This window comes from Penicillium robsamsonii, assembly GCF_028829455.1.
Source record: "Penicillium robsamsonii strain IBT 29466 chromosome Unknown utg000005l_segment0_segment0, whole genome shotgun sequence".
NCBI classification, from domain to species: domain Eukaryota; kingdom Fungi; phylum Ascomycota; class Eurotiomycetes; order Eurotiales; family Aspergillaceae; genus Penicillium; species Penicillium robsamsonii.
The window spans coordinates 1,929,472-1,948,489 of NW_026643223.1; the positions used below are offsets into that span (position 1 = coordinate 1,929,472).

The 19,018-nt window shown below is 48.7% G+C and overlaps 8 protein-coding genes across 8 annotated transcripts; 3 read left to right on the forward strand and 5 right to left on the reverse strand.

Moving 5' to 3' along the window:
* Nucleotides 1-657: 657 nt before the first annotated feature.
* Nucleotides 658-1,615, reverse strand: N7447_008770 (SDR family NAD(P)-dependent oxidoreductase; the record flags this gene model as incomplete). Its single annotated transcript, XM_057233032.1, has 3 exons — nt 658-924; nt 1,000-1,256; nt 1,321-1,615. 3 exons carry the CDS (start codon nt 1,613-1,615, stop codon nt 658-660), a joined length of 819 nt encoding a protein of 272 aa, XP_057082574.1.
* A 617-nt stretch (nt 1,616-2,232) lies between these two features.
* N7447_008771 (Monooxygenase FAD-binding) lies at nt 2,233-3,882 on the forward strand (the record flags this gene model as incomplete). Its single annotated transcript, XM_057233033.1, has 1 exon — nt 2,233-3,882. The coding sequence occupies one exon, from the start codon at nt 2,233-2,235 to the stop codon at nt 3,880-3,882; it is 1,650 nt and encodes a 549-aa protein (XP_057082575.1).
* A 1,442-nt stretch (nt 3,883-5,324) lies between these two features.
* tpcD (trypacidin cluster transcriptional coactivator tpcD) lies at nt 5,325-6,814 on the forward strand (the record flags this gene model as incomplete). The annotated part of the gene is made up of 3 exons (XM_057233034.1): nt 5,325-5,543; nt 5,604-6,119; nt 6,191-6,814. The coding sequence occupies 3 exons, from the start codon at nt 5,325-5,327 to the stop codon at nt 6,812-6,814; spliced, it is 1,359 nt and encodes a 452-aa protein (XP_057082576.1).
* A 121-nt stretch (nt 6,815-6,935) lies between these two features.
* On the reverse strand, nt 6,936-7,514 carry tpcK (decarboxylase tpcK; the record flags this gene model as incomplete). Its single annotated transcript, XM_057233035.1, has 3 exons — nt 6,936-6,994; nt 7,065-7,257; nt 7,323-7,514. The coding sequence occupies 3 exons, from the start codon at nt 7,512-7,514 to the stop codon at nt 6,936-6,938; spliced, it is 444 nt and encodes a 147-aa protein (XP_057082577.1).
* Nucleotides 7,515-7,899: 385 nt separating this feature from the next.
* Nucleotides 7,900-8,331, forward strand: tpcL (anthrone oxygenase tpcL; the record flags this gene model as incomplete). The annotated part of the gene is made up of 1 exon (XM_057233036.1): nt 7,900-8,331. One exon carries the CDS (start codon nt 7,900-7,902, stop codon nt 8,329-8,331), a length of 432 nt encoding a protein of 143 aa, XP_057082578.1.
* Nucleotides 8,332-9,306: 975 nt separating this feature from the next.
* tpcB (metallo-beta-lactamase type thioesterase tpcB) lies at nt 9,307-10,375 on the reverse strand (the record flags this gene model as incomplete). The annotated part of the gene is made up of 2 exons (XM_057233037.1): nt 9,307-10,157; nt 10,231-10,375. 2 exons carry the CDS (start codon nt 10,373-10,375, stop codon nt 9,307-9,309), a joined length of 996 nt encoding a protein of 331 aa, XP_057082579.1.
* Nucleotides 10,376-11,938: 1,563 nt separating this feature from the next.
* tpcI (questin oxygenase tpcI) lies at nt 11,939-13,291 on the reverse strand (the record flags this gene model as incomplete). Its single annotated transcript, XM_057233038.1, has 1 exon — nt 11,939-13,291. One exon carries the CDS (start codon nt 13,289-13,291, stop codon nt 11,939-11,941), a length of 1,353 nt encoding a protein of 450 aa, XP_057082580.1.
* Nucleotides 13,292-13,918: 627 nt separating this feature from the next.
* On the reverse strand, nt 13,919-15,406 carry tpcE (Zn(II)2Cys6 domain-containing transcription factor tpcE; the record flags this gene model as incomplete). Its single annotated transcript, XM_057233039.1, has 1 exon — nt 13,919-15,406. The coding sequence occupies one exon, from the start codon at nt 15,404-15,406 to the stop codon at nt 13,919-13,921; it is 1,488 nt and encodes a 495-aa protein (XP_057082581.1).
* Between the last annotated feature and the right edge of the window lie 3,612 nt (nt 15,407-19,018).

The following is a 19,018-nucleotide window of genomic DNA, read 5'->3' on the forward strand; positions in this document are numbered from 1 at the left end:
TTTTTTCAATATTAGTTTCTTGACATCAACTGATTAGTATAATTTCCCCAAAGCCCTTTCGGTGGAATGAAAATATTACTAGCACAATATAGTACCCCTCTTTTGTTTAACAACGACTGAATTATGGTGGAATGCCAAACTAAGTCTTCAAGTATTTCAGGATCGCGACGAGATAAGATCACACTGTTCCAGGATATTGTACAGGTTACAGTACAGCCGCGAATCATAATAAGCGATCAATGTATGCTTATCTCAATACGTATTGACTCACTCCCGAACGTCAGATAAGTACTGCAATATATATCTGCGGAGCTCTGTATAGCAATCTCTCTCTCTAATGGGATAATCTATGATACGCAGCGCAGCACTCCATCCGAGCCCTCGAACGAAATATTCGAGTTAAGTGATTTGTGGCTACTATAACGGACAGTTGTTGCGTGCTGTAATTTAATATTGTACAAGAACAGGGATAAACCCGATTTAGTGTCATGGTACATGTAATATTGAATCTTAAAGTCATGTAGTGCATATTTGAAGGAAATACATCTGTCAAAAAGGTAGAAGGTAGTTGAAAATTGTTCTACCCTATATGTAACTAAATGGAGGTGTACATGTAGACGATGATTTGTATGTCCCCATAGCCTCTCTGTTACCCTCCTACATGACGTTGATACCTCCGCTCACCGAGATGAATTGACCGGTGATCCAACGGCTCTTCTCATTGACGAGTAGAAGGACGGCATCAGCAACGTCATCAGTCGTGCCCACACGCTCTTCAGCCCTGGTCAGATTGACAAATGGAGTGATGAATAGATCTTTGTGAATTGACGGGTCTGTCACATGTGCAACACCGTCGCCAATTATATCAGTATCAACTGGACCAGGTCCAATACTGTTGATGGTGATCCCGCGGCTGCGTCCGAGCTGTATATAATAACCCGGTTAGTGAGACCTATATAACCAACAAAAGGGAAAATTTTTCTGCTGCAATGAACTTACCTCCCAGGCCCATGATGCAGAAAGGTAATCTGTTGCTGCTTTTGTTGCGCCGTACACGCCCATACCATCTCCTACGCCCATCTTTGACGCACAAGATCCAATATTGATGATCCGACCACCACGAGGCATATTTCCCAAAGTAACAACTGCCTGGGTCATAAAGAGAGTCCCAAACACGTTAATGCCGAAATGGTTCTGGAGATGCTCTGGAGTCATCTCAGTCAGGAAATGGACGCTCCCAACCCCGGCATTGTTCACTATATACACACATATTAGCAAAAGAAATCATAGCATCTCTGCTTTGTTTTGAGCGTTACTTACCTAGGATATCGACATGGTCAACACCAAAAGCCTCCATTGTATCAGACACAATCTTGGAGGCCCCTTCCTGAGTTTCAATGCTACCTCTTATGATAGCGACCCGAGCACCTAGATCACGGATCGATTGAGCAACTTCTTCTGCACGAGAAGTTGATTTCTCAGAAACATAGTTTATGGTAACAGCAGCACCGTTGAGGGCAAGCGTCCTAGCAATCTTGCCTCCTATACCATTTTCACGACCGGAACCCGTGATAATGGCCACCTTGCCAGCAAGAGAAAGAGTGTCTGGTGCCATTGGATTGGTGGTGGTGGTGCCGCGTTGTTGGGACAGAATAAAAGATACTCCGCTGGAATCAACAAGGTTCCAAACGATGTGTTTAAACAAAATTAAAAAAATGAAGAAGTGGGATATATGTTTAAATATAAAGTGTCAGTACTACTTAATTTATTGATGGACTAAGTATCACATAATCTCTTGAAATGCCTAAGAGTCACAGCTCAAGTCATTGTACCGAAATGCCTTGATGATAGAAGCTAAGCTCATTGAACTGAATAGTCCGATATGAGTCCTTGGCGGATTGTAGAATCGGAACGGGATATTGGAGTATATATTATCGGGCAAATAGGTACGCAAATGCTAATTAAAAAATCAAAACACCGAATTTCATGTTGTTCCCATTTCATAGAATCGTAAGGTATGAAAATCACCCGAGGCATCATAGAAATGACCGAATCGGTTGTCTTCCGAAGCCCGATACCCGATATTGGCAAGTCGAACAGGTGTACGTGATTGCTAAAGATCATTCTCTACTATTTAAATATAACAATGGATGCATGCTAACTTTGTAATACCTGATTTGAATTCCAATTCGACTTCTAGACTTCAGCCTAACTTTCTGGGTAGTCCACAGAATGGGGGAAGCAACTGCACCAGCAGTGCAAAAGTTCTACACGGTGGGCGACAAAGATGAATTTGACCCCGAGAAGTGGACGTCCAGTACTCCAAATGAGCTGCCTGAGCGTGACCCAGAGACGCATGTCAAAGTGCTGATTGTTGGAGCCGGTTTCGCTGGCCTGATGACAGCGTTGGAGTGCTGGAGAAAAGGGCATAATGTCGTGGGAATTCTAGAGCGGAACGATGGCCCTAATTACAGCGGTTCGTCCTATCCCGATTTCCATGCTCCTGCCGAGGTAAATGGAATGAAGAGAACATCAGCTTCTAACGGTACCGGATTTATAGGAGATCTTATTATCATCCAGCCCTCGGCGATTGCCGTCTTCCGTCACTGGCCCGACATGCTTCGTGAGCTCGAAGAAGACAAAGTGACAGCCCCAACCTATTACTATAGGCACACCAGTGATCTCATCTACGGGCCTTCAGAACCCAGCTACAATGATCCCGAGCACCTAGCGGAGCGAGAGAACTTCCCGTATGTGGGTCCTGTACAGATCCGAAAGAAGTTCTACACAATGTTGTTGCGTCAGGCAGCCAAAATAGGCATCAAAGTTGACTATGGGCAACGTGTTGATCAATACTTCGAGGATGAACAGGCTGGTGTGGGCGGAGTCGTGATAGAAGGTGGCTCAGTTCGAGTGGCCGATATAGTCGTTGCAGCTGATGCCTTCAAGTCTCGATCCGAACTTCTAATCGCTGGAAAACACATGCCCACGCAGTCAAGCGGCATGTCCGTCTACCGTGTATCCTTCCCAGCCCACCTTGCTATGCAAGACGAAGAAGTCCGGAAGCGGTGGGAAGGTGTCACGGCAAATGAGTTCTGGCTGGGAGCTGGCATGCATATCGGACTGTACGTATCACCAGATCTAGTAGCCTTCGGGATCACTCCACGAGATGAGTTCTTGGTGGAGGGGAGTGCCAAGGCCAAGGAGTCGTGGGATCCGGACGTCGACCCTGAAGAGGTGATTGAATTACTCCGTCGCTTGCCTGGCTGGCATCCGGCAGTTGAGGCACTGATACGTGCTACCCCTAGGGGAAGGTTGATCCACTGGCCACTGCTATGGCGCAATCTGCGTCAGGAGTGGACGTCTAGAGGGGGGCGAGTCGTCCAGGTGGGAGATTGCGCACATTCCACAATTCCAGCATCAGTCAGCGGTGGAACTCTAGCTCTCGAGGATGCAATAACGCTGGCATCAAGCTTGCAATTAGCATCTCATGGGGGGCCCAGTGGTGCACCTCTTGGAGCCAAAGTTTACAATCTTTTACGATACCAGCGTGTCAGCTGCACGCAAAAGATGGCCTTTGTAAACTCACAGCTCCTGAACGCCACTAGCGACTGGGATGCCATCATGAAGGATCCGAAGACGGTGCGCCTGCGCTTTCCCAAGTGGGTATTCAACCATGACCCCGAAGCCTATGTCTATGAGAAATATGGGCAGGCTTTTGCGCATCTTGTCACTGGTGCTAAGTTTGAGAATACCAACTTCCCCCCGGACATAAGTTTGTACCCTGGACAATTGAAGACGTCTATAAGGATATTGGAGAAGGAAAGAAAATTGAGCAGTTGTTGGATGGAGATTGGTCATAAGGTTAGTGCAACAGATTGAAACATAAGTAGACCATTGACTAATTTTTCAGGTGTCACGAGGAAATTCCCACAAGGGGGATTGGTATTTCCCAACTGGAGATGCGGGCTGGGGTACTGTTGATGAGCTTGATTTCCTGTCTGGGTTTATTTGTCGGCGCAGTTACGCCGGAATACCGGAGGATTTATTATAAGTACCTATGCAGTAATATTCCGTATGTAATCGGGATAGTATAAATTGCCAAAATAGTGGATACAGAAATACAGAGAGTTGAATACCATTGATTGGATTACATTTCACAACACGGATTACTCATGGGGTGATTGTCTTGTTTTCTTCGAGTCTGCTGCTGTGGATCTTGGCCCAATCGGGACGATTGGGATTAGTATCGGAGGATGAGAGCATACCACAAATTCTGCGGTCATCTGATCCTATGTACAAGCATGTAGTCTTTTCCAGTCAGCAGGTTATGCTGTGGCCGACAGTTGAACATGGACAAATATAGACTCCAGAGGAGACTCATCAAGCCAGCGTACACGTCTAAGGAAGATATTGATTCGACGCGCGGGTCATATTGAGGACGTGCATCATATTGTCAGTGGGGACAACGAACCTCAGGACCCCGAGATCCTACTTTCTTCTAATATTTCCTTTGTTTTGTTGGTTTTGGACTGGCTTCGGCCTGGTTTGGCACCCTTTTACTGCGTCCTTTTCTGTACTACTATTCTCACTGGCGATAGGCTGGGGGTCTCGGAGGCTCGGAGGCTTGAATTTCCCGGGTGCTGAGGACCCCATAGTACCATGCAGCGATGACGAAGGATATGATGTGATATCCATATAACCAGGTAACCTCCAAGCTCCAGGGCTACCCCGCTCGCTACTAATCAATTCAGACTATCTTTCTTCTTCCTATCACCCCTGGGGCTTTTCTCTTATATATCCCACTGCCCCCGGATGACGTACCTAGTTCGCAGACAGGTTCGTCTCCTTTGACAGTATGTAAAGGTAGATTGGTGCAATTGAATACTACCACGACTACTTTATTTCAATGTAATTTAACAAAGATACCTTGTAAAATTATACAAAACTTATAACTATACTAACATAAGTGTATTAATATTTGCACTCAACAGACAAGTGTATCTAAGCTATCCTCAAGTCGACTAGCTGTAAATCGCCATTATTCCGAAATTGCGAACGACTGCCAATGTACCGAGATAACATATCAAGGCTGATATTCGGCCAATCCTATGCAACATCAATCTCACATCAAAGTTGACAGCTGTCCAGTCTCGCCCCATTTAGGAATCCCCGGCATGTATACATATTGGGGGCTTGCTAGCACCGGGACGTTATAAATTGGGGGCGGACAAATGGTAGATCCCAGCTCTCGAAGTTATACATACCAAGTTAGGGAGACATAATCCTTTCCCTACCCTGGTCTTTCCGTGCTGACCGCCGCAATGGATGAATTAACCGAACTCGAAGCGCGGAGCGACGATCTCGCCGCTGCGATCAAGAGCCATATCGAGCGTCGTCGTCGCGATGCCCAATCTTCCGGGGTCAACTCGGACGCGGAAAAGGAGCCCAGCAAAGCCAAAACGGGCATTTATGCCAGTATGGCGAAGATGAAAGCAGTACTCGATGGACCGGTCGACTTGCTGCAGGATCTTGCCCGCCAGGTTTGTAGTTGGCTCTGTTCTTCTCTACATTCGTTCCCCTCTGATGATGGTGAACTCTAGGTCGAGATCATGGCCTGCCTTAAGTGGCTTGCGGAATTCCAGATCCTGGCGTGTATCCCGCCGGATGAGAGCATGGCCATCAAGGACCTCGCGGACCTCGCCGGGGTTTCAGAAACCCAACTAGGTCGTGTCATTCGCCTCGTGGCGACATCGGGGATTCTCCAGGAGCCCATCACAAACTATGTATCTCACACCCCCTTGTCAGCACAGTTCGTCACCAACCAATCCTGGCTCGACGCCGCGGTTTTCATGGCCGATGTGGCCGCCCCGACGGCATTACAGATGCCGACAGCGACCCAGCGCTTCGGAAGCCCGCAGAACCCAACAGAGACAGCGTATAGCCTGGCGCTACGTACGATCCAGCCGTTTGGGGTCGCAATCCAGGAGCAGCCGAAGCTGGGCCGCCAATGGTCGGCGTATTTGCGCCATACGGTGGGATGGCATCAGGAGAAGGAAATCGTGGAGATGCTCTCACAGCTGAAATGGTCTAACCTTGGTAACGCATTCATCGTCGAGGTAAGAGCGGATTGAAGCAACTTGTACCTATGGATTCAATTGAATTAGACCACCCTAACATCAGCTAATAGGTTGGTGCCCAGTCGACTTTCATGGCGCAGCATCTCGCCCAAGAATTCCCAACTCTGCGCCTAATCGTGCAGATCACTCACACGCGGTCATCCTCTTCGCTACATAATCTCGAGCATTTGCGACTGATTGAGATGATGGGGGGCGTGGAATCAGATTCTAGCTCTAGCTCTAGCTCTCGACCTAGCTCGGCCGGCGGTCGTATCACTGTCACATACCGCGCGGCGGGCACGCCTCAGCCGGTGATAGATGCGGCCGTTTACATTCTTCACCTGAGCCCCTCTGCGGGGGTGGAAGGGATCAACCGGATAGATATGGTCAGAGTTGAACTGCAAGATTATCTGGGCGTCCTGCGCTCCAGCGGTGGTATCTTGCTAATCCCTACAGCAAATCTACTTCCTGAGCCTGGGAGCCTCGTCGATCCTATACTGGAGGCTGTAGCGCGGGCCCATGACCTCAGTATGCTCCAGTTGGCGAATGAGGGTGAGATCGAAATGACGGAGTTGATAAGTGTGATACAGACAATCCGGGATGGTCTTGGGAGGCTTGTTATCACGAAGCAGCTACGTTCGCCTAATAGTTTAATCATAGGTCTGACTATTAAACATGAAGCTTATTGTATTTAATGGAAGCCTCTGCATTCGTCTACATATACTCCGGGGAGTGTCTTGATAGTTATACCTAGTAGCCTATATACTGCCTTAGGTTGAATGAAATGACCACTGCAATCTGTACCTCGATCGACCACTAGCAGTCCTTGAAGCCATCGACGACCTTCCCATCTCTCACGAACTCCTCAACCCACCCTATGGTCATCCTACGTTGGATCAACAAGATGCTCATGTCGAGCAGGAAGAACATCAAATACTTACATACTCCTCTTGGTATCAGCAAACTTCTCATGATCACCAACAAGATGCTCCTTGTACCATGGGTCCTGTTTCATCCGTTTGTAGTCGTCAATGTCATTGAACACCACCTGGCTGAAGCAGTCAAAGTCGGCAACATTGGCCATCTGTGGGTCAAATAGCTGCGGCATCAAGGCCCGAGTTGAACTTGAGTTGTGAATCTAAACATAGCTTAACCGACTGGGCAAGACCAGCAAATGCCATTGACAGCTTCTTAGGAACTTACCTGAGTCCATCTTTTCACTCCATACTTAACCATTAGGCCTTTAGTCATTGGCGCCGAGATATTCACCATGTGGTTGCGGTAGTCTTCCTCACTCATACCAGGCTTGCGATACCCGCAGATGGTCAGACAGAGATACATGCCGGCTGTTGCGCCAGACGGCTGCTCCAGGATTTCGGGCTCAACGAATGTCATGATTAGTTCCTTGGGTTCGAGGGGCGCGAAAAAGTGAGACGAAGGATAGATTCTGGAAAAGAGCGTGAAAGAAAAGAGGAAGAGCCCCGGCATGATTATCTGATTCCTCCCGAGATATGCAAGCAATCGTACGACTCTTCGGACCGAGACTGGGAATCTGAAACCTATAACTCATTGCCCACGGCTACTGCTCCTAATCAAGTGTACGGAATTTGAATCAATTCATTGTTTCATTCTTGGGTCGACCGGAAACCATGGCGCCGAACCAGATTGGCGTGCAAGCGACTGCTGTAATTACTGGTTCCGCACTGTCAGGCAAGCAGCTATGATTTGAGCCTTGAAAGAAGATCCCTACTGACATATTTCATTGATTCAAACAGGCGCCATGCTGTGCCTTTCAGCCATCGCTGTCCCCGTTTTCCTCGACACTGACGACACCTCGAGCCACCTTGTCCGCCAATGGGCCCGGACCTACTACTACGGCCACATCATCCTCCCGGCGATGTGCATTGCCACCTGCGGGCTTTATGGTTATATCACCTTGAACAAACGCGCCACGAACAGGAAGCATTGGCCCACCTACGCGGCAGCGGGGGTGACCACATTAGCCATGGTGCCCTTCACCTGGTTGCTCATGACACCCACCAACAACACGTTGTTTGGGCTGGAGAAGGCGTCGTCCGAGACTGCGGAGGGATTGGGGGCCGTGCGGCAGCTCGTGGTGACATGGTCCTGGCTGCATGTTACTCGGTCGCTGTTCCCTCTTCTCGGGGCAATCGTGGGGCTCCGGGGGTTACTGCAGGACCTGGGGGTGTAGATTGGAAATCAATAACCCGATGTTCCTTGTCTTCGGGGTAATGGTATCGGGGTAATGGTATCGTGGTAATGGTATCGTGGTAATGGTATCGGGTTAATGGTATCGGGTTAATGGAAGGCCTCATCTGTCTTGGCTACATATCTAGGGAAGAGGGGAACGTACGCTGGCGGACGTGCGGGTTGATCCAGCTAGACCTCCGCAAAGCCCATAGCCACACGCAACCTAACCCACAAATGGGCTGGGCTTTGGGCCCCCATTATGGGCCTATTGGGCCGAATTGGCCCTAAACAATACACACAATTTAAAAAATTAATTGCCTTGTGTTCAGACCCCGGTTCTAGGCCTTATATCGGGGTAAAATTTTGTTATTCTAATTGATATATACTTAATGATTAGTAATATTTATGTATCACGTCTAAATACACGAGAAAACGTGTTATTCAGATAAGCTTTAAATTACAGAGGTTCATTCAGAAAGTAATGGTAGTCCTGGAAAAGTCCTAAATATACATCCAATATCAAAACTCTTTCGCGATATCTCGATCTCCACCCGTTAGGTTTTGTTCAAAATCCAAATTTATACTTATATCACTATCGTTACTCTATATTGCGAATTTGAGCTCTATAAAATCAATAGAAGGCCAGAATATAGCGTTTACAAGCCGCCAGTTTACAAGCGCCAAGACCCCATTAATGGGCTATGGTTGGCTATTATGGTCCCCTATTGATAGGCCATCATAGCCCATAGCCCACTGCTGGTTGGGTCTTAGGCCCCATTTATCGGCTCTGCGGAGGTCTAGCTCCAGTAATAACAAAACCACAGCACATCAACATCAACAGGTGGGAGCAGGAAGGGATCCCCCTAGGGAGTATGACCAGATATGTGTAGAAGGATGATATTTTTAAACTATACTACTTTCCTTAGTAAATGAATCTGAAATAACAAACCACCATGTCCTAGCTCGTTCTGTAGTCTTAATTGGTTCTAAAGTCCTCAAGCGCAAACCACTTCTTCACTCCTTTTCTCACCTCAAATGCCACAATGCCATCCTCGGCTAGTTTCCGCAGAACCTCGTCCATGAACGGCTCCAGCGCCAACTCCCTAAGCCCTGCCTCCACTCCCTCGCCATATATAGCCGCCACGAGCTGCTGGACCGTGACGCTGCCCTTGCCTCGTCCCTGTCCCTGTCCCTGACCGGTGCCTCTCTCGTCCCGCTTGGTCTGCACCAGCGCCTTCAAGACCTGTCGCTCGCGTCGCAGCTTTTGCGCTAGCTCGCCGGCGATCTTGGCCCGCAGGTCGGCAATCACAATGCCGTGTGCCGGGTAACCCTGTCTACAGTCCTGGGCCTGCATCTTGCGCAGAGTTTCCATCCACGTCCTCAGGTGCTCCACGGCAGAGGTGCCGTGGCCAAGGATGTTGTCACCCGTGAACATGGCGCTCTCCTCCTCGAGGATGAAGCACATATGATCGTCGGTGTGACCCGGGGTGTAAACCGCACGCACGGTAGCGCCCTCGACGTGGAAGATCTGGCCATCTGCGATGGGCTGCTGCGTGGTGCTCGGCGTGTGCTTGTAGATCGACGAGGCCAGATCTGGATACATGCGGATGAGGTCGGGGACCCCGCCGGTGTGGTCACCGTGCCAGTGAGTGAGAAGGACGTGTGAGAGGGAAATCCCGCTGGCCGACAGAGTGCGAGAGATCAGATCGGCCCAATCTGGGATGCCTTGGCCGGTGTCGATGAGGAGGCGTTTGGGACCCGTCCCGACTATAAATGTGTTTGTTCCTTGTAGAGTGAACTGTTCGAATAGATCAGCCTGGGTTCGTCCTAGCTAGAGTTTGAAAAGGGGGAGAGAGAGAGAGAGAGAGAGAGAGAGAGCTTGCCTTTCCTGGATTCTGACCGAGGATTCGAATGACTCGCGGGCTAAGCTCCTCCACATCGAGCAGTGTGGGCAGACATCTCTGCTGGCTCTCTAGGTAATCTTTAAAAACGCATATGTTGAGAGCCTTGTTTATCTGGCGATAACCTCCTTCCCCAGGCGGCATATTGGGAATTGCTACACTGTTGGTTGGGTTTATGGTTAGTGAGACAGGGAGGCTCGGTATGCACCATTTGAAGTATATCATATTTGCGCCGAGAAGGTCTTCGGGTCGATTTCGGTATCGGGCATCGGACCAAAGAGCCTTAGTCTTATCATGCTTATGCTATAGATCGCATACGCGGTGCAATTATTATTTGTGCACAGGGGAGATAGTGGTTTTTAATGCCCGTCAGTATCCTATTACTAAAGGACGTTAGGAGCGAGAAGAATAAAGAGTGGGCCTGGTAGTATGTAGTACCCTTTTTGTAGGAACATCCCTGCCTATGGTAGAATCAGTGCCAGTAATCGGCAACATGGTCTCTAGACATTTTACACCCTCGCTCGGGCCCCCAGAATAGTAGGCGAGTTCGTAGGTTGCATATCTGAGCCATCGTCCCAAACTATCCCAGGGTGTTTCATTTTCCAATATTTTACTCCTCCATCCCCTTTGTGAAACAGCAGCATGTAGATTAATGTTGAGTGGTGCTAGAATAGGCAGATTTATCATTATTACATGCAAATTGTCACAGCGCTACATTGTGTAATGTAGTGTTAATTCTAACGATTAAGAGTCTCAATCTCTAAAATATGCACATCTACAACTATCTCTATTATTACTATTATTACTTGATCCAAATTCTATAAATTGAAAAATTTGCCATAATCCGAAACCCTTATTCAACCATTCGCTTCCACTCTGGGGATGCAGTGGCAGACCCCAATTGGAAGGCCTAGCTAGAGGCACAGGTCTTTGGGATATCATTACTGGTGATGGACAGGAGTTACCAAAGAAAAGTACGCCTAACGCAGAGAACTATCTTCTATTACCTGCTAACAGCACCCGAAGTACTTCCACGGGATCACCATGCGGAGTATCAACTGGCTTGGACGTTCTATCGAATCAATTTAGAGGAATAAAATAAACAGAAACCGGAGTTAAATAGGATGGGAGATTTGATCCAGAAGATTATATCATCACAGGTCTATGGATTTTGCTGTATTCAATCTCAATCTTTGGAATTGTATGGGAATCTCAAAACGAATGTTGAGATTGATGAATCTATAGTCATAGAACTGGCTTAAAAGACCTATTATAAGGCCATTGAGTCTCCAAAAGTAAAGGGTATCTACATATGCATAAGCAATTCTTGATTTTGGAACCACAATTTATATCTTCAACAAGTTATCCTGGTTCGAAGGGTTTCGGATAGCATCACCAGGAGACTTTTTGTTGGCAAATTACTCAAAGGTTCCAATTCAGGGATATGGCAATGTCAGTATCCACACTCAAATCATCACCAAAGAGCAAGCAGTCATAAGATTACGCGACGTTGCCTACTGCCCGATTCCACAGAAATTCCACCAAGTAGCGACGTTCGCTTTCGGGCTGTTATTACTAAAGGTTCGATTAGAACAGCGAGGAGGATACTCTATTTGTGTATAATATAACGTTTAAGTTTTGGAAAATCACCGTGTTTACATTAAGAATAAGGAGCTCTGGCAAATTGTACTACCAATAGACCACATTCTACTCCTTCAACTGCGGCACCTTCATCCAGGCCAGATCAAACCCAGACCCCCAAACCCATTTATCACTATTATCCACACCATCCTTTGTAGTATCGTACCCCATCTGCGCAATCCTCAACCACAGCTCACCCTTGACCGGAAATGAATCCCCCCCTTCGCCCTCAAACGAGCTCGACGCCTCCTCCCCATTTTTCAATGCCCGCACAAACTTGGCAATGTGTCCGTCGTCATGCACCTCGTTAACAGCCGCATACAAATCCCGCCAGTCCATCCCCTTACTCGCCGTCGGCTCGTACCCCGCGATATCCTCCAGACGCAGCTCCGCTGCCCCATTCCCCGCGTACCACGCAAGGTCTAGTCGCGCCTTCCACTCCACCAGTCGCGCGCGGTCCTCAAGAGAAATCCAGGCCTGGCGGATCAACACGCTGAGGAAAATCGAACATGTCACGTCGTGCATGATAAAGAAGTCCACCTTGCGCACCTTGCCGGGTCTTTGCGCCGCGCCCGCGCTGTACGCAGCGCAGTTGATCATCTCCGCCGTGCGACGCTCGAGTTCTGTCTCATCCTCGGGAACGATCTGAAATTGTGCGGCGATGGCCACTATCTCGTCCATGGCGCGGGCCAGCGGGCCGTCGCGCAGTCGGAACGGCCCGTCTTGCATGCGGCCCGCAGTACGGGTCTTGTCGTTGGCCCGGACCTGCTCGTAGAGCTCGACGAGCGGTTTCGCAGGCACAGAGCCAGACTGCGCGAGCTGCTCGGCGTGGTGGAAGAAGGTGTCGATGTTGCCAGAGTCGTGGGAGGCTGCGTGGGCAAGGCCCTCAGCGATGATGCTAGGTTGCTCGAACTCGATGCCGAAGCCGAGGTGGATGATCGGGTGTAGGAGTCCCTCGTACAGCTGGGAGAACATGACTTCGGCAAGGGGCGTGCGGCTGAAGCAGTATTCCTGTAGGACGGCCTGCCAGCCCTTGGCTTCGATTTCGGTCTGGAAGAAGTGTAGGAAGTTGGTGTATTCGGCCAAATCGAACATTCGGGCGCGGAACTGCTCCTGGTCGTGGAGGGACTGGACGACGGCCGGGTCCAAGGGTGGTAGGGGACGTTGGTAGCCGTATCCATCGTCGTAGGCCCGCTGCAGCTGCTTGGGGCCGCCGCCCATGGCGAGGACCGTCAGTACCGAGTGTGCGATGTGGTTGTGGCCTCCGACATCGCGGAAATACATGTGGTATTTATCGTGGTTATGTTGCAGCAGCTCGTTAGCTGTCTCGATTACCCCGGTAGGACTGGCGGTGTCGATGCGACCAAACCCTAGGTGCTCGGGGGACAATTTCACTTGTGAGGCTTGGACGACTGTCATGATCGCTACTGATTTCGAGTGATGTACCAGATAACGGGATCAAAAGAGTTAGATGACCGCCACCTTTGCAAACGAACTCACGTTTTTTTATAGGAAAAGACGCCCTATACTCAAAGAACTCACTCGGGTTATAAGTTGTATCGACATCAGACGGGGACGTCAGGCCACCACCATCACTGGCCCGATTGGAGGACGAGGCACACAGCGACCAATAAACAGACCCGACATGCAGATTAGCCAAATACCCCGATGCACGTCATGCGGTGTGAGTCTGCGATCCCCAGCCCGTAAGCCCTAAACTCCCCGTCCATTCGCAGGTGAGACAGACAGAGAAGCTCAAGCTGTAGAATGTATTGGGGGGAGATGGGTTGAGCAGGAGACTACGCAAGCAGAGGTGCAACAATTTGTAATTATAGCTCTGATCCCATCAATCAGATACCTCTTAATTTGAATGTCTGGTTGATTTGAAAAGTCGGTGAAGTGATGAGTGATGGATGACTATATACACCGTCTACTAAGCTCTTTAACCACACTATATCAAGCACAAATAGTCCTCTAAAGCCTCGGGAAATGCATGGTCCAAAATCATTATGCCCCCTCCTTAAGAAAAAGAAAAGCCCGTTCGCATTAATTTTGTCGCAATCGGTTGATGATATCCGCGGACAACGAACTAAGGCTTTTGCGCAAGTCGCTCTCCATCTGAGCTAACGTACTAGAAGAAAAGAACGTTGCTACCGCCCTGTCATTATCTTCTGCTCCGCTGTGGCGGTCTGAACATTCTTGACCCAGGCCACGGCCATTCCCTCTAGGACCTATAAGTTTTGATGATAGCTGATTCACCAGTCGTTGCACGCGGTGCAGTTCGCTGAGTACAAGTTGGGCGGGTATGCGACCATTGGCAGCGCTGTCTTTGTTATATGTACGGCCCAGCGCCCTAATATAATGGTCCATGCTGCTGCTCGATATAATGCTGCTGGCTGACCTCAGTCCCGTGTCAGGCTCCACGCTGCCCGCTCTTGAGCCAGAACTTTGTATTCGTGCCTCACTGGCGTATCGCTCCAAAATTTTGAGCCCGATCATGGAGATGATAGCAAGTAGGAAGGCATTCTCAATGCATGAAATGCATGAAAGCATGCTGGTTACTGTCTCGATATGGTTTTTGTTCTCGGACAGTACACTCTCGACAATGCCCGAATCGTTGACGTTTGACCACGAGGACGCCAGATCCGTGCCGGCGAACTTGGAGTGAGTCGAAGAAAGCGTTTTTAAAAGATCAAGTGCCTGTGCCACGCAGCCACATGGCGAGTTGGTGGCGGTAGTGGCACGTACCGCACTCGACCTTGCAATGGACGGCGTTTGAACGCTACTAGAGGTAAGCGAGGATGCCCCTGAGGATCCCGTAAAAAATGCACTGGCGAGCTCATCGATTTCCGACGTGCCAAGGCTAAAATCCACGCTCTCGTCCGGCATGAGAAGTGAACCAATGTCATTTGGGGGTCGGGTAGCGGTTTCACCGTCTACGAGAGGACGTTCAAAATTCAAGGGATCCGCAATAACGAAATCCATGTCGTCGATGTCAGGATCAAAATCTGGTAAATTTGCGAACAGACCCGAGTCCCCAATCACGGAAAAGAGGTTTGATGAGAACGTTCCAAGAGGAGTATCTGTCATGGGAGAAATCGAAATCGTGAAGTTTGGAGGTGTATCGGGAAAGCTGATGGTCTCCGGTAAACCGATGGGGGGAGCTGCGGCAGCCCCGGGAGAACATTCTGTGATTTCGATTGTGTCCCCATCTCGGGTGCTAGGCTTGAAGTTGGATGAGGAGATGTGGAAGTTGGTGTTATCTTTGCCGGTAGAGCCGTTTGGATGACCACCGGTGCTGTTCTCGCGCCTCCGCCCCGGGCGCTTTGCAAAAAAGTATTGGCACTTGATGCCTCGTGCCTCACACTTGGAGCATGCCGGCTTCTCCTTGGGGCATTTGATCTTGGATGTGGCACACGCGTGGCAGCTATCTCGCAGCTTGGTACCCCCGGCGCTGGGGCGGGAGGGGGTCATCACGGGGGAGGGCGGCGTGGTCCGGTCCAGCACCTGGTCTCCGAGGTCTAGGGCTGACATTGTTGCTGTTTTTGTCTGCTTTAGATTGATGGGGGTTACCCTGGTGCGGCATCAGGGTAGTAGACGTTGGTCAACATAGGTCGGGATCAAGCTTGGAAACATCAAATGGGCCGCCACCAATGTAAATGTGAGCGAGGTTTGAAATTGTGGAAATATTCGCTGTCATAATTTCGAGATTTGACTATTGAGCTACTTACCAAAGTACTGGGGCTGTGAGGGTAGTGCCCAGCATCCTCACTAGTCGTAATGAATATCTAGGTAACACCCAGTAACGCCTCCCGACTCATGTCTTTTAGCTATTATTACCACGGACATATGCAGTCATATCCTTCGCCTGCCCCTCTCTTCATTCAAATTGGTCGGGCCGTAAGAGTAAGCACGGGATAACTTCACGATTTCAGTATCTCTCGGCCTCGGCCGGTCATAGGTCGAATCGACATAGAACTTGGCATTGCGATTAATTCTGAATATCGCGGTATTGCAGAGCTCCAAGTTTCTTCGAAAATGTTCATCATGATGAGCTCGTGCGAGGTATATGGATATTCCCGAGAAGAGAAAAGGTCGAACATTGAGCTGCGTTCTTCCTTATCATGTCTTTGCGGGGGGGATCTGCCACCTCCGACACATTCCATTTATCCGCTGCCCTTGTCTCAAACGGAGGAACATGCAGCTGCAGCTGTCAAAATCGCCAAATACGCCAAGAGGGGATCACTAATGGTCAATCAATTTAGTTAGATCTACTATTACTCTCGATTTGAGTCACTATATAGATTCCTGTGGGTACCAGGTATCTCTCGATCACCCCTCTCAACAGCGGCTGCAATGCTGGGCTCATCCTGAGGGAGGGGTGGACCACAGTTATCTCACATTGACGAGGCTGGATTTCGACGGTTTTTCTCAAGGCCCTGTTCGACCTTTTCAGCATAAAATACATTAAACTCTACCCATTTAGCTCGATACCTACTCATTACTGTGCCGCCCCGCAGATAGTACCCACCCGATTGCATCGGGGGCTTTCCCATTTGACACCGTCATCTTCATTCCCAGACGCCAAGCTTCCACTGAGGGTCCTATATTAGTATTGCGCCTGTGGCCGGTGCGACCTTGATGTTCATGATGTGGCTTGGGAGATCGCCGTGATCTTCCTAAGAACCACACGCAAATATAGTTCACAGCTTGGATTTTTTTTATTTCAGAGCCCATATCTATGATTTAGGCACGGGAGGCCAGGTCCTTGTTCCCTAGCGATTGTTGATACGGGATATATAAGCCGTCTGGAGGGCTGGATCTCCTCATGGGCAGGGGCTCAACGTGTAGCTTACAAATGTGTTTTCTCTATGTTCAAATGTCAGACTTTGCCAAATACTCCTATAGCGAGACATGTGCTTTGATTGTCAAATACATGTATACATAGTCCAGGATAAATTCTTCAGGGGCTTGCCAAAACCGGTTCTCCCCATGTCAGATACAACTCTACAATCTAGCGTGGTCCTCTCTCGGTTCTAGATTCTCCGGTGGCAATTTACCTAAAGTATAATCCGTGCTCCTAGATTTGGAGTAAGCCTTGCACCGCACATGCAATTCTTGCAGTTTGGGAGATATTCGCTTTTATTAGCCCCCAATGGCGCCAATGTCACTTGCAGGGAATATTATCCTCAGAATGCAACCCAAGATAAATGTATACCTACCAAGGTAGTTACGCGTACTCCGGTGCGGTATCGCGGCCCGGCGAGAATCAGATAAAGAGTGGGGATGGAAAAGACATTACCTTGCCACATAATCCCGAATTGCGTTAATTTGCAAGACTAGGTGATATATGTGCAGTGAAGGGGTCCAAGAGCGCAACGGGCCGTTCCCGTCTCTTAGCATAAGCCCCGAGGCTTTCCAAAACGATGTATCTCCACAGACTTCATTCAATGAGTCTACATTCTGCAGAGTGCGTATCGGGTTGAATGGGGTCTTTGTATGTCCAATTTTGAATTGTTTGACTTCGGACCCGTGGCATTTTTGGCTTAGGGCTTACGGGGCAAATGCCATGTGAGGTGCAGATCAATGACTACCTACATGTTCATCCAAGATTCCAAGAAACTGCGAGGACTGGAATTTGCCAAGTGCAAGGCGGAATGTGCAGTGCATCGGTTGGAGGCTACGGAGTCCGCTGTATCATGGTAAGGAAGTGAAATGGATCCACCTTCGCTAGCGTGAAGGGTTAACCAGACGAGCCAATAACCATCTTGGGGCTAGTTTTAGCCCCGTCATCCACTTGAGCACGGAACAGCTATATTCTCCAGAGTAGCCCGGTACAACTACTTGTGCCGGTGTGAAAATCCTGTAGTTTTCGAGGGCCGGGGGGCCGCGGGGCCGCGCGGGAGATGGCACACTACTTACTCCCGAGGTTCACTTCTTCTGCTTTTTTCCCATCGTAGTAATTATAACTTGATACTTCAGCAACTATGGCCCATAGAATCTTCTCCGTATAGTTTCCTGCTTTCTAGGTGATAGCTAGTCTCTTTAGGGAGTTTGAAGAAATTTCATAACTTTATGATTTCGAAATATATATTTCTAGTCTTCAACAACGTAGTTTTCGGTACCTTTTGTGAGCGGAAGAGAAAGCTACTGCAGGAAGGGAAAAGGAAGGGAATACGGTTGTATTCACTATGGACTCTGGGAGGAGGAAAAGAGAAGAGAGATCCTATGGAAACTACCTACTGGAAGTCCTGGGCTCGGAGTGGATCACGTGAAACAGCACGTGATCCCACTTTCCAACAGCTTTCAAAATGATGATAATATAGTGACAAAATCAGTCTGTATGGAAATGTATGGTATGAACTGAGTATATGGAACTCTCTGTATTTCTGTATACGCGCTCCTTACAATTTATATGGAGCATGATTATCTAATCAAAACAATAGAGGATTCATAAATCCTCTGGTATGCTTGGCGTAGCATATATTACCTGTGTATTGTACCGTGTATTCAGACTCGGTATTTGACATATAGCCTTCTGCTTCATATATAAATATCCCATTCACTATGCATTTTGAGGTGGCCGGCTCGCTTGTGAAATACGTTGGGTAGTAAAATTACTTTATATAAGTTATGTAACCTATAAATCTACATATTATAGCTGCTCCTCGAAGAAGCAGCTAGTAGTTCTTTCAATATTATAGTATATCATATCTCTATCTCCCGGTTCCACAATCATCCTAAGCATACCCTTAGATCTGATCTAGGGGTCCCATAGTAAGCCGACCCCCGGTTGGCCTGAATATTACTAATAGTACATACTGACTCCTAAACGGCACCGGATAAATGAAGGTGTAGAAGAATGAATCCTGTTGGAATTGCACCGAATCGCGCCGAATCACCCGAGGTTCGCATCGAACATCTTCAGAGTTATCCTAGGCTCCCCTTATTTATGCCCGAAATTTTATTTGCAATTATAGGCGCTTCACGGCATTACTGTCTTTGTACGTATCTCAACTCTCGGGCTAAACGGCCGAATATGTGCGGATTAAGGACCCTCTCGGACTATACGTACTTCCTGGATGCCGTCACGGTAACCATTGGCTCTCTCTTGATTGATTCTGGGCTGTTGGGTACCTTCATCGA